We start from the raw sequence: 25275 nt of genomic DNA, 5'->3' as shown, positions 1-25275 counted from the left end.
AAGCTTCACGATTTCCTTCCCAAGTTTATTCGACTTAAGGACAAAATTCTGCAGCAAAGTTATAAAACGACCACAGGTGACAAGCAGGTGAATGCGAGGTATCTGGTACAGACCGACGGGGGAAAACTTACAAATCACAATAGCACACATTCAGACGAGTATGTAAACAGGCGAACTAAGCAGGGAACAAAAACAACACAGCACTGCTTTCATAGGTCCCGAATGATCAGAGTTTCGTCAGAGTTGGTGCAAGCACGCATCCGCAGATAAAACGGCTCCCACCGTGCATTGTCCAATACTTCGAGAGCTTAAGCCTACACAACCACCGGGGTAGGTTATAGCACTTGTTTCTGCTCTGACAATGCCTTTGCTCTGATCGTATAGTGTTCGAATGATGTCGCGACAACGCAAGTACTACTTGCAATAGGGGCGACGACCTTCCACAACTCCAGAACATCACAAAAGACCGTTTGCACATGTACTAACCAGCCAAACAAACTAACCACGGCAGCGAATACCACTTAAATCGAAAATACAACGCAGAAACACCTCGAAAAGGTTTCACCATAGAGAAAGGTTACGCCCTCTTTCACAGACGCTCACAAGAAATTCAAGAATGTCCAAAGCGCACTACCGCCGCCTTTTAAAAATCCAACGGAAGCCAAGCCAAATCAGTAACAAGTTGGCTATTTGGGTGAACGCAACGCACCCGTTCGAACCACCGGGTACGCGCAACGCCGGCCCCGTCGTGCAGACTGAAGTTGTCCAGCTGTGAACTGCGTGAATTCGTTGCTGTCATGCTGTCATCTTGATGGACAGCAAACTTCTCTTCAAAGGCTGGTTGTCGGTAGTGCTCTGATCGTGACTTGTGGCAAGGAAAAACGAACCTCAAACTCAAAGGAACGACTGACCCGACTTCCGCCTTGAGGACAGCGATCATGCCTGCTGCTTGCGACGTGGTGCTTTCAGAGCTGCTTTGTCAAGTAAATGCACCTTTTTGCTGCAAGTTGTGCTACCTTCACGCCACTGTTATGTGACATAGGACACGTTGTCAAAGTCTGCGAGCCAGGTGGCGTGCGCTCGTGCTAATTTTCTTTGCACGTCAATAGTCGGTGCGAAACCAAGCGCGCCGATTTTGCTGTCATTGAATATAAAACTTACGTGAACGCCAGAACATCCATGTTATTGGAGGGCGTAAATTTTGTAATTTAGTTACGTGGCTCTACCAAATTATTCTTTATCGGCGTAATCCTGACTTTAACCTTTGCAAATTCCTCAGTATGCCAGAGCTAAACTTAATTTCTTCCACTTTCAAGGAAGGAAGCCCACAACAGCGTTGTGAAAGCGTTATCAAGACTTATATATTCGCCAATAGAGAAGGCGCTGCTTCACCTTATATGCTTGAACTGTATCTGTGCTCTTGGGCTAATATGCTTGAAATATGACATGTGCTACGAAAATTTTCACTTGTTGGGATTGTTGAGCAGAGTATTTTTTTTTTTTTACTTGCACAGAAGATATGACAAGAATACCGTTTCTCTCATGCAGAGACTCCTAAAGCACCCACATAGCTCAAGTCCAACGCTCGGCTATGTGTTTGGCCACATCTCCAAGAAAGGCATCCGGTGCATAGGATGTGCTGTGCAGAATGATGGAGTCGTGCGGTCATTCGGGTACTCCGTGGTTGGAGTGTTCTGTCTCTCAAGCAGCCTCTCGGACAACGAGGTTTACGAACTCTGCCACCCACTTGTGCTCAAGTACCAGCAGGTGCCGCTTTAAGCATTTGTCTTGCTGTTACTTAGCCTGCTTAAATTGCATTGTAACAAAATACATTTCAATAACACATTGTTTCATAAGGGGCCTAGGCACCACAGAGTGCTAAGAGAAATTCTGTAGAGGAGGCACTTGCATTTTTATCATCTGGGGTTCTTTAACCTACACCTATGTCTCTGTACATGAGGATTTTTACAGTATTCCTCCATCGGAATGCGACCTCCATGGCTGGGAGTTGCACTGATGACCTTGCACTCACTAGCAGAATTCCATAGTGTCTGTGACAGTTAATGACACGGGTCACTGACGTTCACAGAAGCAACAGCATTTGCTGTGCACTTCAGGAGAGGTTGTGTTTTCCATTTGTTTATAAGTGCTGTTAGCCTTTGCAATGCATGTTGGCACACACGTGTGTGCGAAAATTAGATTGAGTAAATTAATTTCTTTGTTCACTACAATCATTGCCAAAGGACAGACCCTGGACAAAAGGCTCCAATAAGGAAGTGTGAGGATGTCTGAGGCACTGATAAAAGCAGTGGAAATGCACAGGTACTTTCAATAATAACATGCAGAAGCACGCAAAGAAATAAGCAATGCAATTAACAGAGTATACATTGCAAGATAGAAAATATGTCTTGTGTATTCGATTTTGGTTTCCTTTTGCAATCACCGCGTCTAATTGTGCCAGTATCATCCTGTGTACACTAAGCAGGTGTGTTCCAATAAAGGGGGTTATGCATCAGTGGTTCAGCTATACTCATGTATGGCACACGCTGCTATTAAAGTGTGGTTATAAAAATATCACAGTTTCACCTTAAGGGCAAAGCAGTGAATGTGATAGCAACATGTTAGAATAATACATGAATAGCAAGACTCGTAGGTGTAGAGCTAGGCAGTATGAATTGAACGTAAGCTAAGTAAAAACGAGCTGTTGTGCTAGGGGTCCTCTGTTTGAATCCTGCCATCGGACAGTTTCATTTATGTTTATTAATTAAAGCCAACATCTTTTTTAGGGACTTTACCACCACTTTGCCATATTCAGTATGTTTCAAGCCTCTTTCCTAGGACAATCCCAGAGGTAGTGCACAACTGTGCCAATAAAATTGCATCATGTTAAGGTTTGAGCTCTGGTATTGTTTGGCATTTTTAAAATTCAAGTCTGAGAAGACTTAAGATGAAAGCCATGCGCTGCCTGTGTTTTGTTTCATGACATTTGTTTGTGCGCTGCCATTCTCAAAATCTGAGGAATAATTTTGTCAGGACTGTAAGACCTGGTATGAGCAACTTTAGTGATAGAATGTTGTGGCAATATAACCTGCATACACTGCATGTAATATAGCATGGCGTGGCATATAGCATACATATATCTAAGCATATACGGAATCTTACTGTGACGGTGATGACGAGAGTAAAAATTCGCTTGTAGTGTCTGTATACAGTAAACTCTCAGTTGTACGAACGTCTGTTTATAGAATATTTCAGAATAACGAACTTTTTAAAAATCCCCGGCAGTTTTCTTACAGATTCTATGCAAAAATGTTTCACTTAAACGAATTTCGGAACAGTCAATATTTCAGTTTAACGAACTTGCTCAGAGGACCAAGGCTTGCACTGCACTGCACTGCAGGCGCAACCGATGTCCGCCCTCATCAAACCGCCGCTCCAGCGGCAATGTAACGTCGCTGGCGCTACAGCGCCCCTGGGGCAAAGCGGCGGCGCGGAAAACGAACGGCAATGAGGCATGGCTTCCGAGATAGCCCGCACAAAACGAGCAAGCATGTAATCTCGGAGGCCATGAACAAAGTAACATCACTGCCGCTTACAACGCCACCAGAGCAAAGCGGCGATATGTCACACCACAAACCATGTGGTGTGTGTTTTTTTCCGACCGGCTAGTCGTGGCATGGTCGTTGTCTCTTTCTTTCCAGTCTTGTCGGTTCCGCGTGTGCACACAAATGACCCACGTGGTGTGTTTTTCATTGATATGTACTAATTCCATTTCACACATTTCTAACACTAAGGATGCCATGTCATTTGCTCCATGAATTACACTTCAAACTTTTGACTCTGTATGCCATGTCTTATGTTGGTCTAGTGAATATTCAGTTTAGTGAACTTTCACTTAAGTGAACTATTTCCTTCGGTCCCTTGAAGTTCACTCAAGTGAGAGTTCACTGTAGTTGCTATTGCAATAAAGAAATTGCAGCAGAACACATCTCACGATAACTGTCAACGGTAATGTCTTAGCATTGAATCGGTATAGTGACACAACATATTGCCATCATTGAAACAAGTTATGTATCAGGTGTGTACTGCAGCGAAACACCTCTTTTATGCTTCCCTAAGAACATTCACTGTCATCTAGAGCTGCCATCGCAAGGCCTGCCCATGGTCTCCAAAATGCATAGCACACTGGTGCAACCGAACACTGAGAAGTGTGTCATACAGCAACCGTGCTCCTCTCTTGCGCTTCTTTCTGGACACGCTGCGCCATCTGGTGGCGCTGCCGAGAAGTCTGCAAGTGCTGAGAATTGTTCCCTCACTTGACTGCACACTCAGTGGCACATTCCCAGTGACCAAAGTTGGCAAGCAGTTCATTGAAAAGTGGTGCATACCCTGTGCATTGTGCAGCTTGCTAAAGCATTGGTGTGAAAGGCGTTCATTGAAAAGCAGCACAGGCCCAGTGCATTTGTGGCACAGCCTGCGAATGCATCAGGTTACTGTCCTTGAGGAACCCTTGTAACATGGGCTCGTTTCCATTCAGCATCGGAGAAATTTAAGGAATATTTTTCTTCATTGTAGAGTGGCACACTCCCACTGGCACATACCAAGTTACCCAAGTTGGCATCAAAGACATTCATTGAAGAACAGCACACACATACTGGCACATACCCAATGACCTAAGTTGGCATCAAAGAGGCTCTTTGGAGACTAGCACAGACCGAATGGCACATACATCGTCATTAGCAGCAGCCTATTTTATGTCCACTGCAGGACGAAGGCCTCTCCTTGTGATCTCCGATTACCACTGTCCTGTGCCAACTGATTCCAACTAGCGCCCACAAATTTCCTAATTTCGTTGGACCACCTAGTCTTCTGCCATCCTCTACTGTGCTTCCCTTCTCTTGGTACCCATTCTGTCACCCTAATGGTCCAACGGTTATCTAATCTGCGCATTATGTGACCTGCCTAGTGCCATTTTTTTCTCTTAATGTCAATTAGAATATTGTCTATACTTGTTTGCTCTCTGATCTAAAATGCTCTCTTTATAGCTCTTAAAGTTATGCCAAGCATTCTTCGTGCCATAGCTCTTTGCGCGGTCCTTAATTTGTTCTCAAGCTTCTTTGTCAGTCTCCAAGTCTCTGCCCCATATGTCAGCACCGGTAAAATTCACTGATTGTATACCTTCCTTTTCAGTGATAATGGTAAGCTTCCAATCAGGAGCTCACCATGTCTGCCATATGCGATCTAACCTGGTTTTATTCTGTGAATTTCCTTCTTATGGTCAGGGTTCCCTGTGATAGTTGACCTAGGTAAATCTACTCCTTCACAGGCTCTAGAGGCTGTCTTTTCACCAGTATTTAACCAGTCCCATGTCTACAGTGACCCATGTTGGTGTGAAAGAGGTTCATTGAAGAGTGTCGCATATGTTCATGTAGCGGCGCAACTATCGCCTCCAGAGCCAGCAAAGAAGATGACGGTTCACGTGCAGGTAGTGCGAGAAGAGAACAAGCTAGGTGCTTAACCTGAACGGCTGCGGTAGCTGCGGCTCCCAAGATCCCACAGCCCCATGGCTGGCCAACCTAAATAAACCATGGCCACGACAGCTACCTCTTCATGCTGCCTCCCACAGATTGGTGACTTGGACGATCAAGCCCAGCCATGCCAACATAGGTGCACTGACTCTATCAAGGCATGAGTGATGTGGCCTTTCACAGTCCAGTAGATGCCCTGCAGTTGTAGGGTGTCTGGGAATTGATACGCCAGACATCTGGTTCATCCAGCTGGACAGCCACTTCCTTCTCAACAAGGTTCCATGCTCCGGTTGGCTATGGCAGCTACCTATAGCAGCTACCTCTTTGCACCGCCTCCTGCAGTTCACATTGCCACATAGTCACGCAAGTCGGTCTGATGGTTGGTTTTGAACTGTTACCTCAGCACAGTAGCCGATGCACTACCCATTCGATCACTGACTACCCAGTGACTCAGGTAGGCAGGAAAATGTTAATTACCTAAAGAATGCTAAAGCATTAAAACAAAGCAACAGCTTATACAAGGTTTGATGACAGGTTGCCAATAGACCTATAAGAAAACATATTAATTAACATAGAAACAGCTTTTTTAGTTTTATTTTATTGCAAACTCTAAAGTTAGAGTGCAAATTTTAATGAATGCTAGCAGCAAATAATTCTTTTATTTTCTGCAAACCTATTGTTATCCCTCCATTGACTGAAATGAGGCAGTGGCAACATTGTCTAGTGTTTGTTACACTGTGTGTTAGCAGGCACATAAATGTTTTTAGTGCACCATTTTTATTTGGCCACATGGCGCTCTTTGGCCAAACCTGGCCCTTGCGCCATTAAACACCACATATCATCATCATTATTTGGCCACATGGACACAATTTGCGGCAGTCAACTTCACAGCAACATAATCAGTGGAATTTGTTCATTAACTTTTAACCCTGGCCTTTATTGTTCTACCCTTGGTGGTGAATAATTTTGTGAATCAGACACATAGAATTCAATTCGTTTCCCGCCGTGGTTGCTCAGTGGCTATGGTGTTGGGCTCCTGAGCACGAGGTCGCAGGATCGAATCCCGGCCACGGCGGCCGCATTTCGATGGGGGCGAAATGCGAAAACACCCGTGTACTTAGATTTAAGTGCACGTTAAAGAACCCCAGGTAGTCGAAATTTCCGGAGTCCTCCACTACGGCGTGCCTCATAATCAGAAAGTGGTTTTGGCACGTAAAACCCCATAATTAAAAAAATAAAATTAATTTATTAATTCGTTTCGAAAGTGTTTGCTTCATTATGCAGTGGGGAAATGTGTGCTACAAAGCATTGCACCCTGTTTTGATGAATGTATGTGTGCGCATGCGTGTGTGTTTCAATGGCATTATTGACTGCTTTTCTTAGAGCACTCTGGAAGCATTATCAAGGTTCTGGGATGGTGTTGAAGCTGTATTGCAGGAATGAACCAATCTGTCAGAAATAATCAGGCTTCATTGTTGCCACTGGTACCCTTTTATGCTAGTAGTAGAGTTTCGTTGCTGTTTTATAAGAACCCTGGAGTTCTGCTCAAATACTCTGAAATGACGACTTTCTCAATTTCTTGTTCAATGTCAAAAGACAGCGCAGGGCCAGCGTCATTATTTAGCATCAGTCTCTGCCTGCAGCAGGAGTGGCACGATGCAGGCAGGCCTCTGCCATAGCAGGCAAAGCGTCTGTGTGAAATTTTATTTTGACACCTGATGTTCTTAAGCCCTGTACTAGTTATGACTTCTATGAAGTGAACCTTGAATAATGATTACGTTCCAACTTTGTTATGTAAATATAAATAGAAGAATTCATAAACAAACAGCGACTTTTTCTAATCAATTGTACCGCTGCAAAGTTGAACACATGCAAATTGTGGCCATCCGTATTGTATTATGTAAGGATTCTTTTGATTTTCCATTCTTGCATGTCATCGTTGGCGGGAATGACAATAGGTCTTAGCTCTTGTCATTATCAGCCACTTGCTGTAGCGGGTGATAATATATAAGTAGAATTGAAGGCAAGGAATCCTAACGTAATACAGCCCCTGCTAGATTCCTTATTATGTTTACAAAGTTTTAGAAATGTGAATTTGAGCAGAAATTGCTGCATCACACTGATTAACTGAGTTAGTCTACCCTGTACAACAATCAGGTGCCTCTACATCTGACAGCAGATTTTTGTTTAGATTATGAAACCTTTGAAGTGTCTGAGCTCGTATAATATGCAATCCAAAATAGAATTGTGAGTTATGTGTTGTGCATTCAATTTATGTCAAAATACACTTTGATGTTGACATTCACAAGCAGTGAGCCATTTTGAGTTGTGATATTGTACTTCTTGAAACATTTGCTGAAGTCTGGAAAGCCTGCAACATATTAGTTTATAGGAACCACTTAAACATTTTTCTCATTGCAGGAGGGTACCATGAGGAGCAACCTTGAAGTGGCTGTTGTTCTTCATACAGATGAGAGCAAGACAGCTGTTTCAACCCAGCTGGTCTCTCTCGAAGCAGACTGTCCTTTGGAGCCCAAATCTGTCACTGTAGTGCCAGATGTGCATGTTGGCACATGCACACTTCGAGCACGTGCTTCTCTGGTGATGTCTTTCGAGATGGACCCTGACCCCAGTAAGTGGTTAACAACTCACTGTTGCACCTGACAAAGCCAGCATTGTAGACATCAAGAGAGAAAACTCTTTACTGAAATGCAGAGAATTCTGCTGGAGTATATGTAGGCACCTGCATGCTACTCTGACGTAGGGAAGGGGATCAGGGAAAGGAAGGCCCTAGGAGAAGGAGGACAGGAAAGGGGAAAAAAGCAAGAAAATATATATTGTGTACAGGTGAGACAAATGGTTGGGATTTAAACAGGCTAGAGCTTGTCTATTAAGTCAATGTCTTGAAGGAATCTGAAAATAAATCTTAAAGCTTGGCATTGCATAGAAGGAGAAGGCATAGGACCTAGTATTCTTCCTAGATGTAGTGGCTTTTCGGAAGCAGAGCCCAGTCTCGTGAAATAATCAGTCTTTTCATCTTTGTAACCTGGACATTCTAAAAAAATGTGCTCCATGGTTTCTAACGAACCGCAGGAAACAGAAAAGTTCGAATGCAGGGTGTTAGCTGGGTGCACAAAAGCGTCACTTTCGAACTAAAGGGAATGGATGTTTTTATCTTATTTTGTTATAGCACAAGCTTGACAAAGACAACAGAAGGCACATCTGACACACACAGCGCTAACTTTCAACAACAGATTTACTTCTAGTTTTTATTTCTAGTTTTTTATTTCTATTTCTCTAGTTTAGGCGAGACAGGATTTGCTTTGAAAGTCCTTGGTCCCGATTTTGTGAACCACCCTTCTGTGGTATATTACATAGAGAAGGCAAAGCGGTAACACAACTCATCACAGTGACTCGGTGGCTTTGCTGTTCTGCTGCTGAGCATGAGGTCACTGGTTCAAATCCTTGCTGCAGTAGCTGCATTCTGATGGGGATTGTGGGGTCTCAAACATGCTCTTGGGACTAAGGAATGACAGCACAGTAGCACAAACAGTCACAAAGGCATTTATTGCACCTTTCATTCACCAGTGACAGCTAGCTGAATTATTACCAATAGAACATGCCACTGGGTGCTGACGAATCGAGGAAGTCCAATTCACCATGACAGGATATCGAGTGAATTTGTTTGCCCCATGCCGAACACCGATGCCTAATCATTTGTGTGTACTGTCATGCCAATGGTGGCATGTTTGAACGATCATGTTTATCCATCCCAGTGCCCCACTCTGAAGCCTTTCTCTAGATAGACCCATAAAGCATGCCAAAGCGTCCATGACATCCCCACGCCCAGCTGACCCGTAGCCAAAGAGGAAGAGGCTTTTGCATTCGAGTAACCTTTGTGCCCGAATAACCCTGCCTTTAGGGGGTGTTAGCAGTGCAACACTCGCACCATCTCTCGTGCTATTCTGCAACTACACCAACTGCCAGCAGCGCACAGCCATGCAGGGAAGCCGGGTTACAGGAGACGCAAGCCATGTGGGTGAAACAACATGAGGGGGTGCAAGAGAGTTGAGCATCCCCACAAGATGGAATCCAAAAAATGCTGGTGTACTTAAATTTAGTGACCTTTAAGAATCTGAGGTGGTTGAATTTAATCTGTAGCCTACCACCACAACGTCTCTCAGCTTATGAGTAGCCTCGGCGCATTAAACCCCATAATTTTATTTGAAGCTTCAAGAGGCATTGTATGTTGCTTCTATCCTTAAGACCCAAGGACTTTTGTAGTAACAATACTTTGATTTGGGCAAGTTGGTTCATTTTGACAATGTTCATAAAACATGCTAAAAATAAAGACGAAAGGAACACATAAGACAGCAGTGCCTGTCTTGTCGTATGTGTTCCTTTTGTCTTTGTCATTAGCACATTTTATGAACACCCAGAGACTATTTTGGGACTGCTTTTGGTCAGAAATGTTGTTGTTTAAGTTGTTAAGGCAGAAAGCTGCGAGCATAAGTTACTTGAATTATGACACATATTTGCATTGCTAAGCTAAACATAGTACACAACATAAGATAGACAGGACAGGTACTTTTCCTGCCTATTAAATGTTGTTTTCTGTCTGCATTCTTGGTGTTAGCACCTTGCTTTGAAAGGATGTTGCATCATTGTCCTATGGTTACTGGTAATGTGAAGTTCTCCTTTTGTTTCCTTTGGTTAGAGTTCCTGCTAAAAAATTTGGAAATGGCTGCGTCACGGATCAAACGCTGTCTAGCGGCTGATGTGCTCGCATTCCAGTTGGACGGGAATGGCGTGCTCATGCGACGCAGCTCTCCTGAAAAAGCGCTGTCTGATTTGGTCGACCAATCGGGTGATGGAAGCAAACAGCGGCGCCTGAAGAACAGTCAGGTGATAGCATATGCATGCCATGAAATATACTGCAAAAATTTGACTCCGGTTGAATGATTGATTGGCCTCACCAAAGCAGTAGAAAGGGAAGCATTCATGGTTCAAATTTTACCATGGCGCGGGCAGAATGAGTGACTTACAGACGTATGCATTTGACACATACATGCACCAAACTCTCTTTTCATTTGCAATTGGAATTACGTGTTTGTCTATTAAATATACATGCCCATCTGTCAGTTGCACCATTTTTTAGAATTGTGTCAAATATGGGCCAGCTAGCTCAAACAAAGATTCTCATCGAGTACATTTATGACTGTTTGTAGTGAAATACGAGGGCTGATCCAGAAATAAGGTTCCCAAAAAGCTTCTGCCATATGGGAAAGTGCGAGGCGAAATCCGGCAACACTGCTGCGCGCGGCTGTTCCCCCACTCTCGATTTCCCCCCAGCCGCGCTTCGCTGCATCGCTCATTTTTGGCTCAGCAGCCGTCCGATATGTGGAGGTTCCCATTGTTGATCCTTCCTAGTGCGAGATTCGTTCTGTAATTCGCTCTTTGCACTCAAAAAGACTCCACCCATGGATATTTATCGGCAGTTGACAGAGGTGTATGGCAACAAGTGTATGTCCGTCCACACGTCCAAAAGTGGTGCAAGGAGTTAATGCCGATTGGAAAGAAGTCCACGATAAAGAACAGAGTGGAAAGCTGTCAGTTTCAGGGGAGGTTATTGAGGTTGTCCAACGCGAAGTGCTTCAAAACAGGAGGGTCACCGTCCGTGAACTTGTTGCTCAGATTCCTGGGAGTTCTTAAGGTACAATGAAAGGAGCTTTGACTGAAAAGTTGGGTTGTCACAAGTGTTGGGTGCTCGATGGGTATTGCGGCTATTGGCATCCAACCACAAGGGAGAAACACCTTGACTGTGCTCGCCAGTTTCTTCAAAAGTGCCAGTAATATAAGGCAGGATTGTTGGACTCCATTGTTATGGGAGACAAAACGTGTGTGTTTCATTTCACTTCTAAAACGAAACAAAAATCTAAACAGTAGCGTCACCCAGAGTCACCAGTCGCAAAGAAATTTAAACAAACTCCTTCAGCTGGCAATGTCATGGCCAGTGTTTTCTCGGATCGTAAGGGGATACTGCTGATCGATTTCATGGAACTTGGGACAACAATCAACTTAGACAGTTATTGTGCAACACTAAGAAAACTCGGGTGAGCTATCCAGAACTGCTGGCGAAGACGACTGGCAGCCGGCGTAACACTGCTTCACAACAACGCCCGACCTCACGTCTCCCACCAAACCCAGGAACTTTTGACAAACTTTGGGAGGACTGTCATGCCCCAACCACCGTACAGTCCAGACCTCGTGCCTAGTGATTATCACTTGTTCCCCAAGTTAAAGGAACATTTGAGTGGCCAATGCTTCAGGAGCGACGATGAAGTCAAAGAAGAGGTGAAAAGCTTCCTCAATGGGTTGTTGACGGAGTTTACGACATTGGGATACAGAAATTAGAGCACCATCTACAAAAATGCTTAGAAAAAGATGGTGATTACAAAGCAAAATAAAGCAGTTTCATCTTTCCAATAGTGTAAATTTCTATGAAAATAAACAATGTTGTCTATTTCTAAAATTGGTGGGAACTTTATTTCTGGATCAACCCTCTTATATTTTTCATCCAACAGTGTACTCCTAGATTATGTTCAAACGTACTATATGTAAGTGCTTTTACAGTGCTGCTTTTGAGGTTAGTTCTGCAACAGTTTTTATGTAAAGGCGTGGTCGATATCAAATGTAAATGCAGCGCTACGTGTGTCAGAGCACAGAATTTGCTTTGAAACATAATGATCAATAATTATAAAGTAAGAGTTACCTTGAGTATACAGTCAACGTCCGATTTTTTGGACTCCCTACCGCGAAAATGTCCGAGATATTGAGCAGTCTGAAAAAATGAATGCATGCCTTTTACTGCCCCAAAGGACTCAAATTGCCACAGGCACCTCTGAAATAGCTCTGAAGGCCTGCCAGTACACATATTAGGCATATCAGTGCTCGTACTGTGATAGGAGGCGGCGGGTGCACACCTGTATACTTAAGGAATACATACCGTGTCTCGTGACAATTGCCCCTTTCCACTCTTGGTATGCTTCACCGCAATATTTTGCTTATGCTTCACCGCGTAACATTTTTGTATTGAGGCGAAGCTCACTTTCGGGAACCGGCGTTACGCAACGCCTCGTGCTTTCCGAGCTTCGAATCCATTGGCGAGCATCACAAAGGCAGAGTCGGTGCTATAGCTAACAGCGGCGAATTGTTTCAAAGAAAAACGGGGCACCGAACAGCAAGAAGCTTGGTAGCGAACGTTGAAGGAGCTAGACTTAGCGTTGCTGCGGTGATGGCTATGGCTGCCAGCGGATCTACCTGCGAGAGCGCCGCTTCGAGGCGGCGATATAATCTAAATGGTGGCGGTTGTTACTTTGATTAATGCCGTTTCGGACCTGCGGTCGTGGCAAGACGTCCGGAAAATCGGATGGGGAAGGCTTTTCGTGTCGAAAATTTCAGACGTTCTTATAGATTGACTCTATGGGGTATGGGCGGTGCTGTGAATGCGTCCGAATTATCGGGCATTTCCGAAATATCAGACCTTGACTGCACCTGTTTCTAATGGACGATAACACTAATGGGCAACTTTTTTTTTTGTCTCCTTGTTGGAGGTCAGCTAGGAATTTGTGCAGCTGTGGTGCTGCAGTGCAGCCTGCCTGGGAGTCACCACTAAGAACAGCCAACCACAACTGCGCTGTCGCAGTCTTAGATGGCTGTTCTGAGTGATGACTCTTCTGCATTCAACCGATGCTCTGAGCCAGCAAACAAACCCCTAGTACTTCTAAAGAGTTTGAGAACTTGCTCATACAGCTTCGTTTCCTTTGGTGTATCATTTGTTAGATTGGCATACATCTGTGAAGGATATATTGGCCTGTATATATGTTACCAAGGGGACATCAATCTTTGTGAAGTCAGTAGCCTTCTCAAGGAGGGTCCACCTGTGTGAGGTACCACATGCATTACCTGCAAAATTGCATAGCTGCAAAAGAAGAATGTGTGAAGCAAAAGTCGTAATGTGCAGTGTGCCACTTCATCTTGGGGAAGAATGTTAGAAAAACAATGCAAAACATTTTAAAGGCAACATATAGTGGAAGACATGTACTGATACTAACAAACCACAAGTTTGAAGGTAATGAGCAAAACGTGAACAAGGTAAATGCAGGAGCCAACGTTTCGACAAGTGGACTTATCTTCGTCAAGGCGGGACTAATGACCTTAACATTTCCATCCCCGTCTTTTCCCAAGTTTGAAGGTAGCCACAGATGACAGAATTTTATTTTAACAGAGCAATCGGTGCCCAAACACAGAAAGAAAAATTGTGTGATAAGCTTCTGGAACTGCGCTGTGTTGACCACTGCGATGTTCTTGCTACTCTGGCCATACATGCTATTTGGGAGGTTGGCACGCTTTGCTGAATTTACTAGAGCTCTTGTTTGGTTTCAACATACAAACACAGAAAAGGAGACAAATGATGTAAACTACTCCACATCATCTCATCTGTGTATCTACATATTCCTATTAGTATCACTTGAAAGCATTCTTCAAAGAGAATACTAAATGAGGCACGTGCATGCGACTCAGAGTGATGTAAATATGCTTGTGAACAGTGTGGCTTGCTTTTCTTTTTCCAGGGGATCCTTAGCTTTGCCGTTATGGTGCAGTGTACAGGAGAAGCTGCAGTGGATGCATGTGGAAAATCCTGCACACCTGTCATCCATTACCAGAGAAGTAAGCTGCAAGTGACTTTGTATCAGTAATATGTCTTCCATGGTTTTATTGGAACAAAGTAGGTCAGCTTATAGTCTTGGGTTTGTCATTCAAATGTTAAGGTCTATGTAGTTGGTGTAATCTATGAACATTCCCATTAGCAGCATCTTATAGCCCAGCCTCTAGACCTTTTCAATGAGAACACCCTCTGGGCTGTGCTAATTGTGCATGAACCCCCACTTAAAAGCATTGCAGAAGCTTCTGCAAGTGCCTGTGTGCTCCCATGCCACAGTCCTGAGAGGAGGTTCTAGCTCTCCCAGATGGAAACGTCTGTAACGTGTATAAATGGCATATATGGTAACCATTACAAGGTGCTAATTGTAATGACTGATGTTGCATAGTAAAATTGGTTGTAATGATTGATGCAGATTGGCAACAGTACTTAGAACACTATTTTGTGAAATATATTTGTCTATATCGTCACTTATGTGTTGTTCTGCTTTTTATTGGTGACCATCAAATCCCGGCCATGGCAGCCACATTCCGATGGGGACAAAATGCGATAACACCCGTGTACTTACCCCTGTATTCAGAAATGCATCTTAACTTGAAGCCCATGCTTGACTTGATATAAATGACGCCTGATGTGAACGCGCCCAAGACGGCCATTGCGTTTCCCATGGTGCATTCACGACAGGCGTCATTTAAATCAAGTCAAGTGTGGGCTTCAAGTTAAGATGCATTTTTGAATATGGTAGTCAAATTTAGGTGCACATTAAAGAACTCCAGGTGATACGAATTTCGAGTACCCCACTACAGCGTGCCTCATAATCAGGCTGGTTTGGCATGTAAAACCCCATAATTTAATATTTATTTATCGGTGACCATTTTAGACTTGATTATCACTGTTATCAAGTTATTGCTGGCCTGAGACCTGCCTAGAGCATGCGAAATTTTTTGAATGTTGTCGCCAATTCTATAGTGTAAGTCTTGTCTAATAACGTAGCATGCGGAATGTGAATAGTGTTGTACATTCTCGAACAGTCTCACTCGTGCTTGCGTACATTTGACAATGTACACGAGTACCAGTGATTCCTCCGGAATGTACAGTGATACTTGTGTAAAAAGCTGATGGAATTGAACCATCAGGTCAGATTTGACCACTGACAGCTGTTCTCACTGTTATTTTTGTAATTCTGCTGTTGCTTGTCTTTCTGGGCACAAGTCCGCCCAATAAAAAGTTAGGTTCCTAATTCACATTTTCGGCAGTTTTGCTATAAGGTGACAATATCCTCACAAATTTCAAATGACACAAGAGTACCGGCAAAGTGCCAGAATAAAGTGAAGTTGGTGGAAATGCTCAAGACGATGTGCACATGGTCTTTATATGGTCTCAACTGGTTTGGGCATCACACAACAACCAAGCCTGGTGCCTGGTTTGCACTGCAACAATCAGGTTTGCAAAACATTGAGAGAGGAGCTGAAAATTCAAATAAAAGCCCAGTGCTGACTTGTGCTCAAAGCAGCCAGGCCCCTCGCCAGAAAAGATGATGTCACGGGGTCTTCAAATGTTCACATCTGCAGTGCATAAACAGCCAGCAGCAATGCAGAGATTTACATGAAACTTGCCATGCAAAACAGTGACTGAAGGAGCAAAAAAGCAGAAATCGAGAGAGAAAACAAAAGAGGTGGGACTGGTGATAAAAATGTGACATAATCTCTCGCCTCCATTATGAGAAACGAAAGGAGAGAAATGTGATTTGCAGATGCTGGTTGTGGGTTCGGTCCCCACCTGCGGCAAGTTGTTTTTTCATCCACTTTTATTTCCATTAATTTATCATTTCTTATATCATTTATTAAGCACAAGTAATTTCCCCTATGTTGTCCTTGGTGTCTGTGTTTGTTGGAGTCTTATGATATGACTAATAAAAATCGGGCTCCTTGGTTAATCCCCTTCAGTCTCGTTTATTACATAATGAGGGTCTCGAATCCGGCAACATTGATGCCTTCAGGTAGCATGTGTGGGTTTATTGACCAGTCGCCTTCACCCAAAAAGATCACATTCTCGTGACGCCTGCGGCAGAAAGGACGTTCCACGTCCGCTGCCAAGTTCTGTGAGAGGTGGCGCTGGTTAAAACTCCCAGGGTTCTACTAGGAAACATAGATACCTATGAAAGTGGATGGGGAAACGGCATCACGGTAGCTCAATTGGCAGAGCATCGCATGCAAAATGTGAAGGTTGTGGGTTCGGTCCCCACCTGCGGCAAGTTGTTTTTTCATCCACTTTCATTTCCATTAATTTATCGTTTCTTTATTTCATTTATTAAGCACAAGTAATTTCCCCTATGTTGTCCTTGGTGTCCGTGTTTGTTGGCGTCTTATCATACTACTACAGTGTATGGCTTTCTCAGTGAACTTTGTAATGCGCTTTACCAGGGGTGTTTCAGAGTGGCTCAGTGGTGCTGCCTTTAGATGTTGTGGCCACTGTGGGAGTGGACGATCCTGTCCTCGACATTGTCGACCTGCTGGCCCAAGAGTTGGCCAACCAGGTGGACCAATTGGTGTGCTGCATTGCACGCTTTTCTAAGGTGAGGTGCTGGGGCAATTGGACTGTATTAATAATAATAATAATGACAACCACAAAACAACAACAATCATAATAATAATTATAATTATTATTATTACAGTTGAATCTCATTAATTCGAACACACTTAATTCAAACTTTCGGTTTGTTCAAACTGACGCCACGGTCCCACCAAAGTCATGTGTATTTCAGTGGGTGAAAACGCCCAGTGATTCGAACGCACAAGCATTTGCGATGGTTAATTTCAACATACTGCGCTCCGACAATGCTCTCAGCAGCCCGCCAAATCACGTAGCGGTGCCTCCAACTAGCATTCCTCTGACCCCACCATAGAGGAACAGCTTAGAGAAGACATCTCAATGCCGCGCACGAAGAAAAAAAAAAAGCAGTGGCGGAAATTTGTGCTTAGGCGTGTGCAGGCGCGCATCACCGATTACTTCTGTTCGTAATGGGTTAAGGCTAAACCCCACGAGAACGATTTTGTGTGCAATGGCGACAAGTGATGGCGTTGAGCAACGAAACGGGCCGTCACTTGAACAGATCGCACGATCTTGTCGCTCGATTGCTTGGTTCTGGAAACCTAGAATTCATCGCTCGTCACCCAGAAGTGCTATGAGCGACTAGGTAATAGCGCGAAGCCTGAACTAGATGTACATCGCTCAAGGACTACCGATTGCCACACAGAACGAGCAAACAATTGAATTTTTATATGGGAAAAGATAAGAACCTACTGCAAGACCTTCAGAAATATTTTATGCTGCTTTTTACAGTAAAATACATCAACTTAATAAAGGACGCGTCATGCTAATTTCGATGCGTATTTGCTGTTCTCATACCGGCAACACTGAGAGACGTCGCTCAATATCGTCGCTTGCATGGGGTATGACTTGTAGGCGACGAATCAATGTATAGAATGTTTGAAATTTCGGACGCAAAAAACGTTCGACTTTCCGGACCTTTTGCCATGACCGCGGGTCTGAAACGGCATTATTTGTAGCCACTATCACCGCCATATTGATTATCGCGCCGCCTCGAGCAGTTGCTCTCGCATGCAGATCCACTGGCAGCCGTAGCCGCACCGCGGCCACACTAGGCCTAGCTACTTCGACGTTCGCTACCAAGCCTCTTGCTGTTCATTGCCGTGTTTTCATTGAAACAATTCGCCGCTGTTAGCAATGGCGCAGACTCCGCCTTTGTAATCTTCGCCAATGTGTTTGGAGCGCGGAAAGCACAGCGCATTGCATAATGCCGGTTCCTGAAAGTCAACTTCGCTCCAATGCAGCAAATTTACGCAGTGAAGCATATCAGTAGTTTGAAGGGGCAATTGTCACAGGACATATGTTTCCTTTAATTATGCACGCGTGCACCCGCCGCCTCCTATCACAGTATGAGCACTGATACACCTAATAACTGACTGTATTTGTAAATACATGTGAACAAATCTTCCGGAACTTCCCACTCATGTGCTATCTCAGTGCACATGCTGCAGGTAAGTCCTCCATTCAGTCAGCCTCCTTTAATTCGAACAAATTTTCGGGCCCGTTCGAGTTCACATTATCGAGATTCAACTGTATCATTCTTATAGCCCCCAAGAATCAAACTGGCATGTAATCTGGACATTTTTACCGTGAGGCTCGTAGACCACACCAAAGCACATTAATTTTTCTGCAGTATCATTTCATCTTCTTTTTACTATTTTTGTGATTTCCGAATCTTGGTTCTGCAGTGAAATTTCCTCTTTAATTTCCACTGCATTACAATGTATTCTGCAGTGATCAGGACTTCAGTGGATGTCAACAAAAAGGTGGTGGCATACAGTAGATTGCTGTTGACGATTCACTGAGATGTGTTCGGCGCAATGACATAGAAATTGTACAGTAGTAGATTTGGCTAGAAGTCGGTCTAGTGCACTGCGAAAAATTGTTAATTGGATCTTTCAATGCAGAGCCAAATATTTCCTCTGTCTTGTTTGAGGAGGTCATTTCTTCTATTAAAAGTGTAATATCCTCCTGTAGCAAGCACAGAGTAATCCTTCTTAATGATTGAATACACTTGGAATTGATTGGAACACGCTTAGATATTCTCATTACAATCATTACATAGAAAATAAATGCAGCCTGTATTAGACCTTCTGGCCTTCTGTTCCCTTCAGCAGCATAACTTGATTGCCAATACCTGTGACAACGTCTTAGACCTTTGTATCTCGAATGTTCAAGTTTTAGATGTTTTTCATTCTGACATGTCCCTTGTGCATTAAGTTTCATCCATCATTAAAGATAACTGCGTCTTTGTCTGCCCTGAGGCAGAGCTCGTCCAGTGGCGTAAATGAATCCTCTTGCTTCCAAATGCGGAGATTATGTTGGTTTATATGATTTATTAGTCCACCACTGATTGGTCACTGTTTACAGACAAAAGCAATGTTGATGACCAAGTAGGTCTGTTCACCGAGCTTGTTTTGAGCAGTATGCGTAAATACATTCCCCAGTACAGCCCTAAATGCTCTAAATATCCGCACTGGCTCTCTTCTGAACTTATGAGTGCCCCAAAGCATAAAGATCGCGTGCAATTAACATCTGGAAGTCCTGTGCCTAATGAGTGGGGAGATGAATTCTGCTTTTTTCTTGTTCTGCAAATGCCTCTATAAGTGGGATCACAACTCATATATTGCATTCTTGGAAAAGAGCACCTCCGACTGACTGGCAGAATTTTGGAAGTACCTATATCCGCAAGCGCTCTAATAAATGTGTAGACTGTTTTCACCTTCTCGACTCTAGCGGAGTAGAAGTCCAAGTAGTTGGAATGTTTTGTTGCCCATTTCTTATCCTTACGTAAAGCTTCCGGTTTCAACGCTGGTGTCAGTGAGCAGCACATAACTGTTCCTACATCTAGTGCTGTGTTGTTTTATGAAAAGCTCATCCAAGAATGCCTTAAATGCTTGAAGCCTTCCCTATCCTGCGGCCCTGATGGCATCCCCTCCACAATCTTAAAAGCTTATGGCAGTATATTTGCCCCAGTATTTAATAACTCTTTCAGCACTTTCACTTTCCTTCACATGTGGAAAACTGCTCATGTTTTTCCTGTACTTAAGTCCATGTTGTCCTTTCCTGTGAAGAACTAATTGATTTCAAATTGGCATAAATTTCTCACTGGCCATTCCACTATCGCAAATCTCGAATTCCATGACACGGTAATTCAAAGGGGCAAGTTGACACCATTTCCTGCAACCTCAGCGAGGCTTTTGATGTAGTGAACCACTCACTGCCTCTGATCAAGCTTGCATACTTTGGTGTGGACTCGTTAGTTACCAATCTTTTGCACAGTTATCATCTTGATAGATCATGTTATGCTAACGTCAATGGTTAGGTGTCTTTTTACATGGCAACTAGCAGTGTCCCTTAAGGACCAGTATTAGGACCACTCCTCTTTAAAATTTTTATTAATGATGTTCTTCCTGCTATTCGGAACTCTTCTTTTCTTCTATATGCCGATGACATCAATTTTTAAGAAAATTCACACTGTTGACAACTGTCACACCATGCAGTCGGACCTGTTTTCTTTTTCTACTTCTCTGGGCTTTGTTTGCAGTCTATTGAAGGAAATTCAAGTCTTCTATACTATTCCGCAAGTTGTGCACGCCCATGTGTGTACTTCGAATTGAATACTATATGCGTCTATTGTCTGGAATGGCTTTTCTAGATCTAGCAGTAACATTGTATGTCGGGCACAGAAAAGTTTTCAAGCATATATCATCACTGCTTTGCTAACACGGATGCTGGACCTTCTTCTAGCGCTATTGGATTATTGTTATTGCCCTCACTTTGCTGCCGACATAATTGCACTGACCTTCTGTTTCTTTTCAAATTCATTCACGGTATCCCCGCCTGCCTCAAACTTCTCATGTGTATCATGTTTCGTATATTCCGTGCAAGATCACCAGAGAACATGGACCTTTCCATGTTCCTGCCTGTCATCACCAACACCCAACCGTCCACAGAATACTGATTCTCTATAACACTTGTTTTCATTATCTTTATATTTTTTCATAACTCACTGTCATCATTATTTTCAGACCTTTGCCTTATTGTGTCATTGTTTCATGCAGTGTTCAACTGCCTTTCTCCTTCTTTTTCATTTGTACTTGTGCTTAGCTGTACATACACTCTTGTTTTCGCAGTTGTTCTTTTTATTTGTTGTATTTTAGGAAATTTATATTCCCCTGCAGATTTTTTGGGGGGGTGGGGGTCTAATGTGTGCATGTGCCAGCACTCAGACCTTAGGGTTGTTCTCGGGCATGGTAATTGATTGATTGATTGATTGATTGATTGATTGATTGATTGATTGATTGATTACCTATACTATCCATTTTTTTCCACTGAAGCATCTCATGTTATATCTCAAGCTATCCTATAGATGTACACCTCAGTGCACGTAAATTTCTCATGCGTCAACTCTCTTCAGTTCTACCAATGCATGCGCCACAGTGCAGTGGCAAACGTGACGTTGGCAGTCAAACATTTCGTAACAAATTTTACAATGTAAGGTTCTCTCCTCTTAGTTTCGACAGTCAAATACAGAGAGCTCACCCACTAGAAGACTAAGCTGTGCAGGAAAGCCAGCCTATTTTGGCAATGTGCAATGATAGCAGATAAAGGGAGCACAACACGATGCAGCACAGTGGAAGGGGGAAATGGGACGAAACTTTCAAACTGTAGCATACCTGCAAGCTCGCCCGATATTTCCCAGGATAAACTTAAATTCTGACCAATCCTTCAAATTGTACAGTCATGGCCATAAATCTCTTCAAAAGCTGCTGTACCCCACCACAAACAAAGAAAGAAAAAAAAAACACATCATCCAGCACAGTCGCATCATATTTCTCATTATCTGCTTGGTAGCTAGCTGACATCAGATTTAAATTCAAGCCATTTTCCTGTAGGCAGTGTCGGCCTAACTCTGTTCACTACAGATTGAGAGTTAATATCTACTGAAAACACTGTTCATTTGCCATGATAAAGGGTCATGGGTATGTTGATAGCTTGGTTGAAAACCCGCCGTGGTTGCTCAGTGGCTATGGTGTTAGGCTGCTGAGCACGAGGTCGCGGGATCGAATCCCGGCCACGGCGGCCGCACTTCGATGGGGGCGAAATGCGAAAACACCCGTGTACTTAGATTTAGGTGCACGTTAAAGAACCCCAGGTGGTCAAAATTTCCGGAGTCCCCCACTACGGCGTGCCTCATAATCAGAAAGTGGTTTTGGCACGTAAAACCCCATATATTATTATTATTATTATTGGTTGAAATAGATTTCACATGTTGATAGTTAGCTAGTGTTGCTAAGCAATCAAGATGAACACACTTGATATTTTATGGACACTTTCACAGTCTTTTATGTTGTTAGCAGCATTTGGAAATTTAAAAACGAAAAGTCATATAAAGGAGATGTTTATAAGGGAGAAGTTTCCTTACTATTGAAGGGAGATGTCATTGACATTTGATAAGTGTTGGAAAATGTGATCATTTCAACGCATGCACAAGGTTAATCCCAAAGGCGGTGATATTGGTTGCATATGCGTGCACAAATAACACAAAAACTGTGTAATGAACCCTGGACAGCTATTGACTTCAAATATATATAAAAAAAAACATGCATTCAAACTACTGAACCTTGTAGTCATGTATGATGTCTTAAGCAAAATCCACTTATGTGCAGTAAAGGTCTGAAACAACTGCATCTTGACACAGGGTGGCAGCATGTGTAGTGCACAGCCGTTCCACTACTGGCCTGCTGAATGTGGTCACTGGGTCACCATAGTCTACCCTGATGGCATCTCCCAGGAGAACTTGTGTGAGTGCTTCCCCCCTCCCTGTAAATTGTGTATTAAGTCCAAAAAAAGAAATGAAAGAAGCGCTTCCAACGAATGAGTTAACGGATGTTGCTTGCATGCGGCATATGAAAATAATTCCTGTGCTTTTTTTTATTCAAGTCCTCGCTCCTGCTTCTTTACACATAGTTTGGGAGATTTGCTAGCAAAGCAAATATCTTGAACCACTTGAACATTTCTGTAACTATGGAAGCCTGCCTCTCTTATGTAATTCCACATGTGCATGTTTCTGGCTTTCCTTTTATTCTTTATCTGTAAGTGGGTTTGAATCGTTGATTATATGGTTATGAAAGGGGTGTGCGAATATTCATATATCACCAAATCAAATTGAATAGTGAACGGTCAAATATTTCGATTTGTGAATCAAATATCTACTGTTTGATTCTTCGAATATTCAGTATATTCAGTGTAGAGACCCATGCAGTGCCACATGTTGCGTGTGCTGCAGACCCCCTCATGCTCAATGCTGCCCAAGCGAGCGTTTCACTTCATTTTTGGTGCAAAAAAAGTGCTGAGCATGCCGCAGTAGCAGACTTTGTAACTGTGAGCACCCCCAACAAGCATGCCCGATGCGGAAATCGCACACACAGTGCCGGAACACCGCAGTTCGCAGAAAAACGCCACATCAGACAGGTTCGCTTCTGGCTTGCACATTGTGTTGGATATGTGGCAATGAACTTCATGCCACTTCAAGAGTCATTAATCTAGCCCGCATGCATGATCTGGGGACCGATCACTGATGAGCCACTCGTACGAACATATTCATAGCAAACATTCTGCGACGGCTTGCAGCCTGTGGTATAGTGTCTCCCCCTGCCAGATCTTCGTGTTATCGTACATTTATGTTTTGTAGTAGTCCAGCTAGATGGCGCACACCCCTTCTGTCATGTGACGAGCTTGGACCAATCAGGAGGTGTCATCTGGCGAGTGGAGTCTTTTTTGTAATAAACGGCTGCTAGCCGGCTCATTCCTAGTCTGGTTTTCATCAGGAGCAGCTAGCTCCGCGTCTCCCTCTCTGCGTCGGGTGCTCGCCGCGCGTTCGCTGGGCACGGGCCCCCGCTTGCCTGCTGCTGCCGACACAACACAGCCCTTTGCCACATTGGCCAGTGGCAAATTTTCGTCACGGCCAGGCTGCCTAGGCCATTAAGCCTAATCAATGCTTTTTCATCAGGCGTCGGTGACTAAAGTTACGGTTTGGTTCCGAATCAACGCAGGTTTATTTGCAGCAGCTGCGAGACATTCAGAAAGCCGACAAACTTCCTCACAAACAAAAACGAGCGCATGGGATAGCAACAAAGTTGTCCACATTGAGTTATCACAGTTCGAGTTTTGTGTGCTTCTTTGTAGTCTGTGAGGAAAAAATAACAGATGCACACAATAGAATAACATGCTAGCGCCGCAAAAACTTACCATGACCCTCCAGATTTCCGTATCTTTGACAGGTGGCAAATCACGCTGAACTTGACAATAAAACGGTGCAGACTACCTGCTCTTTACCGTCAGCACCGGCTTAACGCAGAGTGGTGATCCAGTCACTGGACGGCACAGTCCTTTTGTCTGTTGCATAGATTGACCTTACAATAACCCGCTTGCCATAAAGTTGGGATAGCCTTTCTGTATTTTGCAGAAAAAGTGGAAAGCAAAGCTTTCTCTGCAATAAACAAAAATTGCCGCAATATTCAGGTTCACTATTATACTGAATCTCATTGGTAGCCCTTCTGTACCTTGGAGAAAAATTGGAAAGAAAAACTTTCTCTCCAATACATAAAAGATTGCCACAAAACACAAGTCCACTATTAGAGGAGGAGGAGAAGGAGGAAATAACTTTATTGGGTCCTGAGAAACCCCTCCCCACCCACTCTTGGTTTAGTGGTGGCAGGGGTCGCGGGCCGCACCCACGTTGGGACAGGAAGCCCGTGAGCCTCCGCCCTTTCGTGAGCCCTCTGGACGGCCAGGAGCTGGGTCTGGTGGTCGTCGCTTCGCAGGGCGTCCACCCAGTCTTCTTCTTTAGTGAACACAGTGCCGCTTAACGCGGAGCATTGCCAAAGCATGTGCGCTAGCGAGCAGTACGATTCGCCACAATCCGGACATTGCGGCTCTACTTCTGGTGAATAACGACTCAGTCTGCCTCTCGAGGGGAACGACCCTGTCTGAAGCATTTGTAATATCGATGACTGTAGTCTAGTCATTGTAACGTGCGGGAGCGGGAAGGTTCTCCTCGACAGCTGATAGTGAGTTGTTATTTCGTTGAAGGTGAGCAGCGGGTCTCGGTGCTCCCTTCCCTCACCGCCACTTCGCTCACCACGATCACTGCAGTGCGTGAGTCCTCGCGTGCGTTGGGAAATTCGGGGTGCACGTTGGCCCCCATGTGGGCTGGAAACCATTTGACGATGTGATGACCCGCGGCTCCCTCGCTGCCAAGGACGGCCGCCGCTTCCCGCGATATCGAGCCCGAGGCGAATGCTCTGGCCGCCGATCGCGAATCTGTGTAGACGTAAGGACGTTCGGGGTCCCTCATTGCCATGGCTATTGCCACCTGTTCGGCCACTTCGGATGTTACCCCCTTGACCG

The 25275-nt window shown here is 44.0% G+C and overlaps 1 protein-coding gene across 1 annotated transcript in view; it reads left to right on the top strand.

The window, feature by feature from the left end:
* Positions 1 to 749: 749 nt before the first annotated feature.
* Ufsp2 (UFM1 specific peptidase 2) overlaps positions 750 to 25275 on the top strand; it is a 39938-nt gene continuing 15412 nt past the window's right edge. Inside the window, exons 1-7 of the mRNA XM_075688709.1 lie at positions 750 to 983; positions 1549 to 1767; positions 7950 to 8160; positions 10246 to 10433; positions 14162 to 14258; positions 16674 to 16825; positions 22565 to 22667. Coding sequence (XP_075544824.1) covers positions 939 to 983; positions 1549 to 1767; positions 7950 to 8160; positions 10246 to 10433; positions 14162 to 14258; positions 16674 to 16825; positions 22565 to 22667 — 1015 coding nt within the window. The 5' untranslated portion in view covers positions 750 to 938. The remainder of the gene's footprint in view (positions 984 to 1548; positions 1768 to 7949; positions 8161 to 10245; positions 10434 to 14161; positions 14259 to 16673; positions 16826 to 22564; positions 22668 to 25275) is intronic.

The sequence above is a fragment of the Dermacentor variabilis genome, chromosome 4 (assembly GCF_050947875.1).
Source record: "Dermacentor variabilis isolate Ectoservices chromosome 4, ASM5094787v1, whole genome shotgun sequence".
Classification (NCBI taxonomy): domain Eukaryota; kingdom Metazoa; phylum Arthropoda; class Arachnida; order Ixodida; family Ixodidae; genus Dermacentor; species Dermacentor variabilis.
The sequence above is the reverse complement of the archived record's forward strand: the minus strand, read 5'-3'. Positions and strand labels throughout refer to the sequence as shown.